Source organism: Gopherus evgoodei, chromosome 1 (genome assembly GCF_007399415.2).
Source record: "Gopherus evgoodei ecotype Sinaloan lineage chromosome 1, rGopEvg1_v1.p, whole genome shotgun sequence".
In the NCBI taxonomy this organism is placed as follows: Eukaryota; Metazoa; Chordata; order Testudines; family Testudinidae; genus Gopherus; species Gopherus evgoodei.
This window is the reverse complement of record NC_044322.1, coordinates 20024408-20038709: the sequence shown is the minus strand read 5'-3', so window position 1 is coordinate 20038709 and position 14302 is coordinate 20024408. Positions and strand designations below refer to the sequence as shown.

The 14302-nt window shown below is 40.8% G+C and overlaps 1 protein-coding gene across 2 annotated transcripts in view; it reads left to right on the top strand.

Moving 5' to 3' along the window:
• Nucleotides 1-6723, top strand: part of NOX4 (NADPH oxidase 4) — a 173800-nt gene extending 167077 nt beyond the window's left edge. For both annotated transcript variants that reach the window (XM_030559100.1, XM_030559092.1), the window contains 2 exons: nucleotides 1280-1380; nucleotides 6603-6723. In XM_030559100.1, the coding sequence (XP_030414960.1) occupies nucleotides 1280-1380; nucleotides 6603-6723 (222 nt within the window). The remainder of the gene's footprint in view (nucleotides 1-1279; nucleotides 1381-6602) is intronic.
• Nucleotides 6724-14302: the final 7579 nt, after the last annotated feature.

Sequence of the window (14302 nt, the reverse complement as noted above, 5' to 3'; positions counted from 1 at the left end):
ATGGGATGTCTCTGCCGGCATGGAGATAATCCAATATATTATTAATTAACAGGTAAGAAATGACTAGGTTCAAGTCAAAACATCCAAGATGAAGCTGAATGTCAATGAAATGCAGTTTAGAATATTTACTCTTAAATTCTGTGTCCAGTAGCTACTGACTTTGTATTAGAACACCTTTTCTTTTTTATGGCCGTTTGGTAGAAAAAGCGGTGTCAAGTATAGAACTGTATACAATGAGGGCTAAATTTTGTCTTCAGTTACACTGGCCTAAATCCAGATTTGAACAGTTACTTCAGATAGTTCAAGGGGAGCACTGGATGCAAGATTGCCCTGCACTTGTGCTGTCGTTGAAACCAATCAAAGTGAGTGTTACACGCTACCAAACCAGAATAGTGTCACCTTTTACTCACTCTGCACTGAGTGACCCGAGATGCAAGACACCAGAGAATCAAGGCCATTTTTTTTTCAGAAAAATGCTTTCTGCCCTGGTAAAAAAAACAAACAAAAAAAAAAACACAATGTAAAATGGTTCAAGCTTAGACTGTACTTTTGTATTAGTATAATAGACGGTTTAGATCATTCGATTATGGGTTACACGCAGAAAATCAGATCAGATATAATTCTTCTCTAGCCACATGTTGTATTCTATTAGGACAGTAAAACAAGGAACGGCAATGCAGTGCGGTGGAAACAGGTTTGGCTTCATAAAGAGAGGTCAGCTGGGATTTTAGTGAGTTAGAATTGCTAGAAGAATCAATCCTATGCTCACTCCAAGGACCCAGCTTTGGTGCTTGATGCTGCTGAGGCTGTTCAAAGCAACTGGTAAACCATGCTCCAGAAGTTTCCGTTGTCACTTTTTCAGCCCCAGTTAGCTTAAGTGTTTCTTGTACCAATAGGTAGGTAAAAATACTTCAGACAGAAATGTGATTTTCCTTTATGGACAGTGTCCCTTCAAGGGTAGCAGTGAAGGCAAATTAGGGAGTGAATAATGAGAATATAACTATTACTCTATGTATTAATTGACAAATTGGTTTTAAAATAATGTGGAGACTAATAAGCAGCTATATAAGAAACAGCACACAACCCTGAAGATGGCTATTCAAAAGGCAAGGAGCCGAGGTATTGATGCATGGAAATGGCTGCAGTTTGTCACACGGGTTTTTTACATTTCAGCTATTTGGTAACTCAGCCAGGGCATCTACCAGACCAGTATGCAAGCTCTGAGTGATGTGTAACAATTTATAAAGCGCACAGCAACTGAGTGTATTGTTTCTCACAGAAAATAATTGATGAAAAATATCAGGTCCTGAACTCAAGGCTTTTGATTGGACGACCTCGTTGGAAACTCCTTTTTGATGAAATAGCCAAGTGTAACAGACAGTGAGTACCAATCTTACTGGGTTTTGCCACTTTGAGGGATGGGGATTGTGTATGTTTAATAAACAGCTATATTTTCATGGAAATGACTTTGGGGTTTATCTTATCATGTAACATTCAAGCTACTGATGTTGATATTATCGAATATGTTGCAGCTGAAAGATGGACTGTATAAAAAAAAATCTTTCAGTTTGAGCTATCAGAGCAGTTCATCTTCTCCTGCAACAAAACCGTTCAGTGTCCCGGGCAATAAAAATCATATTTCTCTGTTACTACACAGAGATTGTACATGTTTTAATCCTTTGCTATAATCAGTATCTGGTTTGCAACATATGCCAGTTTTATACTGAAAGATATAATTGGTGCTTTCTGCAGTTACTTTTACAATTTACAGTTTGAATAATAGAAATGCAGCAGTAAAACTCTGGCTGTATTCTGTTGTGTTATGTCTTTGTTCAGAAGATGCATTTTCTTTGGGGGGTACCAGTGCTATTTATTGTTTAAGAGCTGACTCTGTAATCAGTACTGTACAAGGCAGACCTTACAGTCTAGACAAGGCATATGTAGAATAAATGAGACACACACCAAATTATTGCGTCTCCTCTTCTGGATTTAATTTAACCCAGTTGTTAAACCAGCCTCGTTGATCCTGTGGTTACTGAGGATTAGATCCTGAGAAGAATTGGGCCCCAGCAAATCTTATTGGTCTCAATGTGAGTGCTTGGTGTGTGATATCTCTCCGGGTCAGGACCTAAGATCTGATCTGTACACTGTGATACTAATCTTGCTATTTCCCCGAAGTAGCATAAAGTGCCTAGCACAATGGACCCATGCTCCCTGTTAGGGAGTTACTGTAATGCAAACCAATATATATATGAATACTGCCTCTCAGTGATGTGGAGAGGGGAAGGCAGGAACTGGGGCCTAGGTAGGGGTGTGTACTTCCTGTGCAACATGGAAAACAGCTCTGCAGAGGCTTAGCTCCGGGCAGTCCTGCTCTTTATGGTGGTGAGAGATAGGGCATGGCGAAGGAGAGGAGGGAGGGTGTGAGAGATGGATCTGCTGCTAGGTTGGTCCTGTAATCACAGCCTCCTGCATAGTTGGGGGAATGTTAACCCTGGAAGTGTCATTCTTATTTCTTTCTTAATCTTTTGTCCATTCTATTTTTAAAAGACCAAAATAATGGGAGCTTCCATCATTTCTCTTGGGAGACTCTTGCACACCAGAATGCATGTCACTTTCAAGATGTTGTTTTTCATTTTTCCTTTCTACATTTCATCTCATCACTCCTGGTTAGATCCTCAAGCACCACGTTCCCATACATCTTTGTATCTGTAAGATGCCCATCACCTTGATTTCTTAGCAACATGTCTTGTACTACCTCAGTAATGCTTCTGCATCCTTGACTGTGTACATCTTTTACATTATTTGTAGATCTTATTATGTCCTTCCTCAGCCCATGTCACCCCCTTGCTAAGGTCTGTAGACTAGCTCTGTAAGGTCACCATCCTGCAGACACTTGAATTAGGTGCGCAGTGCAGGTAAGGAGTTTCATTAACTTAGAATGTACCAGGTGCAAGATCAAGACTTTAACCTTTCACCATATTTCAATTTTTCAGCTCCCTGACCTTTGTTTGCTTTTTCTCCTACTTTTTCCCACTTGTCAATAACTCCCTCCGAATGGCTCTGGTGTAAAATGCATACCACTAAATAAGGGCAAGACAAACAGTTCCTCTTTTAGCCAAACAAGACTAGAATCGGCATTCAGGATTCCGGACATGTTTGCAGACACACATTGGTTGGTTTTCAGTCTTTATTTGGTGACATCCAAAGTTTTTTTCCCAGTTTTTATTTTACATTTCTACTAAAAAAGAACAGGTTAGACAAACCCCAGGCAGGGATGGTCTAGAGATAACACGTAGTCCTAAGTGCAGGGGACTGGACTAGATGACCTCTTGAGCTCCCTTCCCTCCTATGACTCTGTGGCTATGACTATGGTTACTAAAAGCCCAACATAAACATGCAACTAGGGATGCTCTTATCAGTTCAGCCGTACCATTGGTTTTGATTGCTTGACTCCCAGACAGGGAAAGCTCATGTCTAAGTGTCTGAGGTCTGCTAGAATGTAATAGTTCTCTGCACAGTTAACAGATTAATTCTATCCAGCATCAGGTTCATATTCTTTCAGTTCAACTAAGAGGAGCAAAAGTGCACCATCTACTGTTGATAGCTTATACCACATCTACAGTATTTGCACTGGGACAATTTGGTGTGTACGTTGGGCAGCCAGTTTTCAGGATTTTCATGCGATTGTATTTGGGGAAAAGGTGATGCCCTTTTTTGTGGTTCATTTATCTTCAGGATAAAAATGTGCTATATGCTTCTGAGATATTATAGCTTTTAAATTTTGCTGGGTCCAAATGGCAATATGCTTCTTCCATAGAGCTGAGAATGAATTAAACAGAAAAAATTAAAAACGTGGGGGAAGAAGGTATGTAAAGATAAGGCACATTTTCTCCATGCTATAAAAGAGAATCATCTATAAGGAATGTAACACATGGTTTAGAATCAGAAAATCCCAAGTCCTAGCTCTGGCTCTTATTATATTGCCAGTCACCTCACCTCTCCTTCAATTACTTCACATGTAAAATGGGAATAATAATGCTTACCCGCCTACTTGCCTCACAGGGGTGTTGTATGGCTTGATGAATTAGTATTTGCACAATGCTTTGAAAATATGAAGTGCTATAGCAGTGCTAAGTATTACTGTTAAGGGTGGTCTGGTGGATAGGGCATTGTCTTGACTAAGACTTAAGAGCCCTAGATTCAATTTCTGGCTCAGCCACAGACTTCCAGTGTGACCTTGGGCATGTCACTTTACCTTTTTTTGACTCAGTTTCCTTTTGTAAAATGTTCCCTACTCATGGAAGTGCTGTCAGGATAAAAATCTGTTAGTGATTGTGAGGGGCTGAGATACTGTGGTGATTACGGTTATGAAAGTACCTAGAGTGAGAGATACTATATTAGTTTACTCAACTCGCTGTACTTGATTAAACTAATGGGTACAAATGTTTAATAACATTAAGGCTTTGAATTAAATACACAATAACATAAAACTTCAGATTCAAGGCTTACTTGCCCTTCCCCTCTACAAAAGCACATACTATCTGGTTTTCAAAAGTGTTTTGTCACCATCAGAGCACGTTGAAGACAGCAGTCAATAATTTGCTCAATGCATCTGAAAATCAGGCCACTTATTTTTCTCCCCTTGTCAGTAATGCAACACTGGACCATTATGACAGTGGAATTCAGTGTAAATACACAACAGTGCAGGGGATGGGATGGTGCCGAATGTGTATGGAAAGATTGTAAATCGTGTTGGATCATATACTTAAAAACGGTATTATAATGCACCTGCACAAGGCCATCGCTTTGGTTGCACATGCAGCTTTTTTGGTGACATTTCCTGCCTTTTGCAATGCTAGTGTTCGCTTCCCTTCATCGCAGAAAGTCAGTGGCCATCTGTTATTCAGGTTGCCTTATTATGGATTTAACTGGCTAACTTTAGATACCTAGGTTTGAAAGTGTGGGCCAGAGACTTTTTTTTTCTGTGATACATTTTCTTCTTTTAAAGGCACATATTTCCATAAGTTTGTCAGTATCCTGAGACTGTACTTTTTTTCTGTCTAGCAGCGCAGACTTCCTTCAGTGCAGTTTGGGGGACGATGCAGTTAACTGTGATGTGAACTTAACTGCACACTAAAATATATTATATATACCAGCAAGCTGCCACTGTCATTCTCTGCTATATACATATGTCTTAATTATCCAAAGTGGCCACTGATTTTGGGTGCCTCAGTTTTTGGATGCTGAATCTGAGACTCCTAGAACAAAAGTGCCATTGACTGCAGTGGGAGTTTACGCTGCATAAGAATTGAGTACGGACTCTGGGATCTGGATTTGATCCAACTACATTAACAATTGTGTGCCTTCTGAATAATGAATTCCTAACATAGAACACGGATTACTGTTAATATTCACATCATCTGTCCGAACGATTCCTTGGAGCTGCTATGGTGTGCACTAGTATTGTGGATAAATGGTAATGAGTGTAACTGTACATTCTAGATCTTCAGTAATGAACATCTAGTAAGAACCCACATCTCTGCATGTGCTTCTTAAAATTTGGTAAATGCTCATTTCAGCTTTTTCTTTGTCATTTTAAGTAATTAAGAATCATACAAATGTAATGCTGGAAGGGGCCCTGAGAAGTCATCTAGTCCAGCCCCCTGCACTGAGAGAGGGCCAAGTAAAGCTAGACCACCCCTGACAGGTGCTGGTCAGACTTGTTATTAAAAGCTCCCATGGTGGGGATGCCACAACCTCCCTTGGAAACTTATTCCAGAATTTAACTACCCTTATAGTTAGAAAGTTTTCCCTAGTGGCTAACCTAAATCTCCCTTGCTACAGATTAAGCCCATTACTTCTTGTTCTACCTTCAATGGACATGGAGAACAATTTACTACCCTCCTCTTTAGAAGAGCCCTTAACATATTTGAAGACTTATCAGATCCCCCTTCAGTCTTCTTTTCTCAAGATTAAACATGCCCAGTATATCAGTGAATCTAGGCTCATGATTTTGGTCACAGATTAAGGGTCATATCCTGTCTTTGGGTCCTCACAAGACTTTGACATGCATAGCAGGAGGGTAGAATTTCAATCTGAATGTTTCAGTCAAGAACATTGTAGCAACAGAGGCATTCTGCTTCTGCTAGAAATAATGCCTGATCTAGTAGTGCTTCCCTTTAATTAGCATATTGAATCATCATAGACTTGATTGTGATCTCACGGTGGTATAAATGAGAACTTATACTAATGAAGTCATTGCAGTGACACAAATTTGTAATAGTGAGAGTGATTGACCAATGGGAGTCGTGGATTCTTGATCTTTGGATGTCTTCAAATCAAGATGGGATTCCTTTCTGGAAAATGTGCTTTGATCAAACACAAGTTATTGCACTCAATACAGGGATAAATGGGTGAAATTCTATGGTTACTGATATTCAAGAGGTCAGATTAAATGAACTAATGGTCCTTTCTGGCCTTAAAATATATGTCGCTAGTGTAATTCTGTGACATGTGAGATTAGAATCCAGCTCTGTGTGCCTTTAGCGACAATTCACAATTTATCTGGCATGTGGTGACTCACTTTTCATTCTTAATAGGAAAACTGTTGGCGTTTTCTGTTGCGGACCAAATGAAATCTCTAAGGTACTCCACAAATTGAGCAACAGCAGCAACTCCTATGGAACAAGGTTTGAATACAATAAAGAATCCTTCAGCTGAAAGTCTTGGGACTAACAGGACTCTATGGAAGAAAGAAGTGCAATTATTTTTTGTAAGATTTAAGAGTCAGAGCTTTGTGCTAAGCAGATAACAATGTACCAAAGAGTAGCAGGTTTTCTTATTTATGATTATTTAAAATTCTGAAATAAGGAGGACACAGCAGAGTACCAAGTCACATCAGGTGTTTATACTCAAAGCCAAAAGGGCTCAGAGAAGATTTATTATGATGGTGGGGATGATTCATTTATCAGTGTGTAAATTAATTTAAAAAATGGAAACACACAGTTGCTTTTATGGCTGATTCAAGAACAATCCATGGAACGGCTGAAATTTCTCCATGTCAGCTTGCTAAACTCAGTTTTCTGAAATTGAGATTGATTAAATGAACACCAGATTGATCAGAATTAAAAGTGCTCTGCAAGAACGACAGTGCTCTTTACTGGCACACAAATGAAATGGCTTTGAAATGGAGAAACTCCAGGCAAAAATATTAGATGATTTAAATATTTCAGATTGGGATTCTGTATGTAAAATATGAACGTTTATTCTCCCTAGCCTGTCTCCATACTGGATAGCTGTCTGGTAGGGATACATATTGAGGGCTCACCCTAGACTATGGGAAAGTGACTGCAACCCTATGAAATCTCTGGGTCAAATCCTATGGTGATGTAAATGACAAGTGGGGTGTAAATTGGCCTATAGGGGTACTAGTGTAACTTCTATCAGTTTGATACTGAGTGAGTTCGCAAAAAGCATATAATTTATGCACTTAGAGAGAGTTGGATCAGGAAAAACAACTAGCAGGAGAAGGCAAGACAGGGTATTTCTGCTATACCCCCAAGTCGCTATAGAAGTCACACTCACTTTGCGCACGTGCACACACACAAACACACGGATGAATGAGTTCATGCCGCACTTTTTAGGTGCCTCTGCTGATGAGTTTACAACTCACATACTCCAGAGTGACTCAAGTTGATTTCGGCCTCTCAACTGACTTTAATGGATTGATGCTGAATTACACCGATATAACTGAGAGGAGAATTGGGGCACGTGTCATTTGCATCACCATTTATAACATGGTAGCAATTAGCCTTAATTCCTGTGACTCTTTGCTTTGTGTGTGCTGATGAAAGCCTTGCCCGGTCTCCAGAATGATGGTGATGTTTTTCTCTTCCCAGAGTTTCAGAACACGAGCTCCCTCTCCTACCATCCATTTCCCAATCTGTACATAATAAGTGGGGGAAATCAGAACCCACTGATTCTGAGGAGTAACATTTCCCTTATCCCATTGCCTTGGCCTCCTTTGTTTCTTTAATCCCCCAGTTCTGTTTCCTGATGGTCAAGTTTTGCTCTGAGGATAAAGGGAACTAATGACGTACACAATCGGGATCAATATAGTTCCATTGATTTTAATAGAATATCATTGATTTTGAGTGGATCTAGCCCTTAATCTTCACCCAGACCTCAGGAGCATCACCTCTAGAATGCTTGTGGCATACACTGAAGCAGGAGGTCTCAGCACCACTCATAACTGTGGCTCTCCCATATGTTTTGCATTTAGATATAGTTTATGGCTTTGAACTCATCGTTTTTTTTTAATCACATGGACTTTTTAATTTTCAGAATACCAAAGTGGCCCTGCACTGGTGTCTGTTGATATCAGTGTCTGCATTAAGAGGGGTGCATTCTTTCAGTAGCTCATATACTGGCTTGCCACGTGTGACAAGTGAAAATGAGGTTGGTCTCTGCTTTTGCAGCTGCTACTCCGGAGACGCCATGACTGGAATAGTAGGACAAAAGGGCCTTGGCAGAGAGGTGTGGAGAAAATGGTCTGGCACTTGTCTATCCCAAAGATAGACAAATGCCACCAGCCCCTGACTTCACTCAGTTTGAAGTAAATGGAAAGGAGAAAGTGGTTGTTTTCAGATTGGCTGAGATTTGCAAAGGAGCCTAAAGGAGCTAGGTGACCAAATCCCTTTGAAGTTCAGTCACTGCCTGAATCCTACCCACTGATTTTTGGGCCTAATTCAGTAAATGATTTGTAGATTAATAGAGTTTTAAGGCCAGAAGGGACCATTATGGTCAGCTAGTCAGACCTTCTGTAGATAGTTACTGCAGTGTAAGACTGGAGAATTAGGCCCTTTTATATTAATAATGAATCTTTCTATTGTCATCTCTATTAGCTTAATATTAAACATAATATACTGCTGCCAGCCACCTTTATAGCGATGAGAGATTGCCATGCATAGTGGGTTTTTGTGGTTAGTTTATGACAAGCAATATCATAACTGCATCGCCCCATCTCAAAAAAGATACATTGAAATTGGAAAAGGTTCAGGAAAGGGCAACTAAAAATTATTAGGGGTATGAAACCGCTTCTATATGAGGAAAGATTAATAAGCTTTGGACTTTTCAGCTTAAGAAAGAGACGACTAAGGGGGGATATGATTGAGGTCTATAAAATCATGAGTGGCATAGAGAAAGTAAATAAGGAAGTGTTATTTACTCCTTGTCATAACACAAGAACTAGGGGTCACCAAATGAAATTAATAGACAGCAGATTTAAAACAAACAAAAGGAAGTATTTTGTCACAGAGTGCACAGTCACCCTCTGGAACTCTTTGCCAGAGGACGCTGTGAAGACCAAGACTATAACCGGGTTCAAAAAAGAACAGGAGGACAGGTCCATCAGTGGCTGTTAGCCAGGATGGGCAGGAATTGTGTCTCTAGCCTCTGTTTGCCAGAAGTTGGAGAATGGATGACACAGGATGGATTACTTGATCATTACCTATTCTGTTTGTTCCCTCTGGGGCACCTGGCATTGGCCACTGTTGGAAGACAGGATACTGGGCTTGATAGACCATTGGTCTGACTCAGTGTGGCTGTTCTTATTTGTTAACCACAAGTGCAGATATAGTGGTCGTTATTCTGTTGCTTTAGGTTCTCTAGCAACTACCTACAAAAATGTTTATGGTTGCTTGCTTTCTCTCTGGTATATAGCTGTTCCGTTAACATACAAAGAGCAAACACTTTTCTATATTGTGTAGTTTGACACAGCTCAAATATAAGTGATGCCTTATAATTAAAAGAATAATGAGCTATCCTCTTAATGATAGGAGGAGCTGGTACTGTCCTTATGAAATTTTGAAAAATAGTATATAGCTTGGGAGGGTTGTCAGAACTGGGGATAAATTAGTTAGAACCTTTGGGTTCAACTTCTATCTAAGGCATTGGCTTTTCTGATCTTGGGGGGCATCATTTTGCCTTCCTGTATCTCAGTTTACCCATCTATAAAATGGAGTTAATACCATCTACTTCAGAGGGGGTTTGTGAGGCTTACTTGATGTTTTTTAAGCACTTTGGCAGTGCTACAACAAAAGATGTTTTTGTCTTTATTTGCATTATTATTTTTTGTAGTGCTCTGAATCCTGGATCTTTCAGCATTGCTCAGGCCTGAGTACTCTCTCCACAATGTAGTGTGAATTAAAGAAGAGGCTCAAAGCCTGAATGTCTTTGCTTTCCTTGAGGCATGCTTTTTACAGCAGCAAAAAGATTAAGGAGTGGGGATTGAGACACTGAAATCTTACCTTGTTGACTTCAGTAGCAGCAAATGTTATTGACAAATAGACCTTTCTGGAGGCTGCACTAGGCACCATGCTTTTGAGTGTACAGACTGGCAAAAAACAGTGCAGTGCCTTTCTACTACACAGTGTTTACACCCCTAGGCCAAGAAGATATAGAAAAAAAAATAATAAATGCCAGGAAAGTAAGTAGATGCTGGCAGTTCTTTATTCCACGTTTACAGATCAACTGGATTTACATAACTGAATGTCTCTTCCTGCTTTGAAACATGCCATATAAGCCAAGCTGTCAGGAGCTCCCTACTGTTAGGGAGAATCCCTCTGGGTATTGTACCATTTTTTGCTTGATACTTAACAAAGCTGCAGCCCCACCAGCATTTTCACAGCAGGTGCCTTTCTCTGTCTGCCTTGTGTGTCACCAACCTTTCAGTGCTTTTATTTTTGTGCTTTGAAAATGGCATGAACTCCTCTCATCCCCTGATTGAAGCCCCCCCTCCCGGCTGTCTTGTGTGACATTTTGCTCCCTCTTGCAACCCCTGAAGAGCTGGGCTTGGTGCAGGAGACTTGTGCAGCATTCACATTGGCGGGTGCTGACTCTCTCAAGCAGTCACAGTAAAGTCACTGGGGCTACTCATGTGAATAAGTGCTCACCACTGTGACTAAGGGTTGCATAATTGAGCCTGAATGGGGACAACTGGGAGCTGGATAGGGTTGGCAAAGGTTGCACTGCCACACCTCTGGGACCATTATTTCAGTCCCCATGTGCTGGTAGCAAGTGCTGCTTCTCCTACAGGGGAATTAGGATCGCGGGATCTGGATTGTCAATGTCCTATGGCCTCTTTCTTGTTCTGTCAATAAATCTCCCTGTGCAGCAGCCTATTTGGGGCCAGTGTGGAGACCTTTTCCTTAGAACACAGGGTGTGCAGTCACATATGCAGTCTCCATCACAATACCACTACATAAGTTTTGTAGAGATCCTTGCATGTGGTCTGCCTGCAGCATGGCTGATTTTCAGTGCTCAGGCTCAGTGGCGTAAACATCAGGAAGGGAGAAGCACTAAAAGTCAACATTGGCATAAGAGCAAAGCGTTATCAACTCGCCATGAGTACATTCAGGCTGGAAATTAGAAGAAGGCTTCTAACCATCAAAGGAATGAGGTTCTGGAATGACCTCCCAATAGGAGGAGTTGGGGCAAGAAGCCTAACTGGCTTTAAGATGGAACTTGCTAAATTTATGAATGTGATTATAGGATGGAGTTTTCTGCTGTAGCAGGGGACTGGACTGGATGACCTGGGAGGTCCCTTCCAGTCCTGTGGTGTTAGGTTGATTTTCATGTCTCATGTTAGTAGATATGCCATACCAGGGACCAGTTCTGATCTCATGCTGACATAACCCATACCTCTATATTCACATCCATCACAAACAAGAACAGATTTCATCCCAGGGCTTTAAATCCTGCTAGCATGTGAATGGGGGGAGTATGGCTGACTAGGAGTTGGTTGGGAAGGTGTAAATAGTGAGGATGACAGGCTGACTGCTTCAGAGGCTGTAATTCTAGTCCCGCTTTAAATAAAAAAAAAAAAATCACAGGAGTAACGGTTTAGCAAGAGGTTTGTTCTCCGAGCTGCAGCACAAGCGAAAACCCTAAATTCAGAGAGCTGGTCCACCAGGTTATTGTTTTAAACAGTAAGACTTTGCTTGAAGAAGCCTGCAGGAAGCTAACAAGTTGTTGCTAGTAGCAGCCAAGGAGCAAGAAGACACAGTTATTAAAAAGCAAGGTTTTTTTGTAACAAAATAACTGGTAGGAGGATTAATTTCTACTTCAGCTGAGCAGTTATTTTGTACGCATGTCAGCATGATTTAAGAAAAAGCTGGATCTGCTCCTCTGTAGATTATACATCCCATTTTACTACCATTTTTTTCACAAAGGCAATATTTTTAAAAGAGTTCAACACTAAAGTTTGGAAGCTAATAAAAATATCTTAGACCTGCAAGTTGAGCTGACCTTTACTGTAATGGACGTGCCTCTTGCATGGATATGTATATTCCAACGAGAGAGTTTCCACCATGCTCTGAATTTTAATGTCAAGCATGAATCTCCTCTTCTGCTGGTGGAAATCAAGAGTAATAACGTGCATTGAGGCTACTGTGAAGTTGCACTGGTGTAAGAGCATGTCACTAAGATGATACTCTTTGGTCCCCAATATGAGCCTGATTTGTCAAGGAGCTCAGCTGAGCAAATCCTGGAGGTTTTAAGGATTCTCCAGTGAAGCTGAGGGTGCTCAGTGCCATGAGTTGGTCAGAGTCAGGCCCTGTGACACCTTTCACTGGCTCAGCATGTGCAATGCATTGTCATACCCAAAGGATTCAAGCAACAAATGCCATTTCTTCAAGTGCTTATATTAATGTATGTTGATTAATAATGAATCACTACTAATCATATTACCTATCTTGTAGCCACTGAGGGGAGCAGTTACAGTATCACGAAAATCCATCACATAATGTCCCAAGTACATTATGGGTCCACTTCTGAACCTCGTCAGGGCTGGCTTAGACTTGCTGGGGCCTGGGCTCAAAGTCCAGTGGCGTTAGCCCTGGACAGCAGGGCTTAGGTTAGAGGCCCACTGCCTGGGTGGATCCCTTGAGCTTTGACCCCTGGGGCTTTGGGGCTCAGTGGTCTCAGGCTTCCATCCCCCCCCCCTCCTAGGGTCTTGTAGTAATTTTTGTTGTCAGAAAGGGGTCTTGGTACAATGAAGTTTGAGAACCTTGCTCTAGATACATACCACTATAATGGGGGAAGTGCAGAAAGCAACAAATCAAATGACAGCCTGGCTTTTAGCAGAGACCTTGAAAGTCTGAGCACAAATGAACCACACACATCATAAGTGCATTCCTTTATGCCGCCTGTCAAAATCTCCATCCCCCAACCCAAGATGTACACCGGTTGCCTGGTGATTTGTAATATTCTTACCTGGAGGGGAAGGAGGAAGCCATGTGAAGATCCTGAAGCTGCAGGTTAATGATCTCATAATATATTTATCAAATGATCCTTCAAGAAAAAGCTCTGTAGCTAGAGAGGAGGGAGAACAATATTTTCCTCAGATGGGGTAGATAGGAAATATTTAGAGCCAGGGAGCAGCCATGATGGAAAACGGAAATTTTCCCTTGTTTACTAGACCCCATAGGAATCATTCCCATTGTCAAATAAGGTGCAGATATATTATCTCAAGGATTGTGAACTAATGCTTGCAAAGAAAACCCTTCCTATGCAAAAATCAAAGTTAAAATACCAGCACTCAGAGTAAATCTGGAATAATTTGGTAAATGCCTTAGAAGTATGTAGTGCCTTTGAAATACAAATACCACTGGCTATTTGTAATTTACCATTTTTAAATGGCTGTATCAGCTTCTGTCTTTACTGCATTTTATTTTTCTGAGTGCTATGCCTTTTTAACTCCTTCACTGCCACTCTGTTTGCAAGCACAGTTCTTCAGTCCAAGCGGCACTGACAGTTTGATAAATAAATCTTGGGTTAGTTGCTGTTGACCTTAGATAAGGACAAACTTGAAAATGAGAAGCAGAGTTACATAAATGTCTACTGTACATAGCAACACTGAGGGGAGAAAAGCTGCTGCATTACTTCTAGTGCACCAGTAGCACATTAAAATTCTGTCATTGCAAGGTCACATTGTTAGTCTGATATTTCTTCACCCCTGGGGAAGAGTGAGAATCTTCTTTTCACACTGTAGTGATGTAGCCAAGAATATATTCATCTAGATCAGAGCATTTATTTCAGTTTTGAAATACTGCATCATTTCTTTCAGTGATGAAGAATCCTCTCCTGTTTCAGAGTAGAGTTGTATGCATGTTAGAAATGTAACACTTGCTTTGGACAGAATAAATAAAGCATCCAGCATTGCCTTCTCCTATTAATAATCCCAGAGAAAGGCAAAAGCCCAGATAGTACATGCAGTGAATGGAATGTGTCCTGAGTTGCA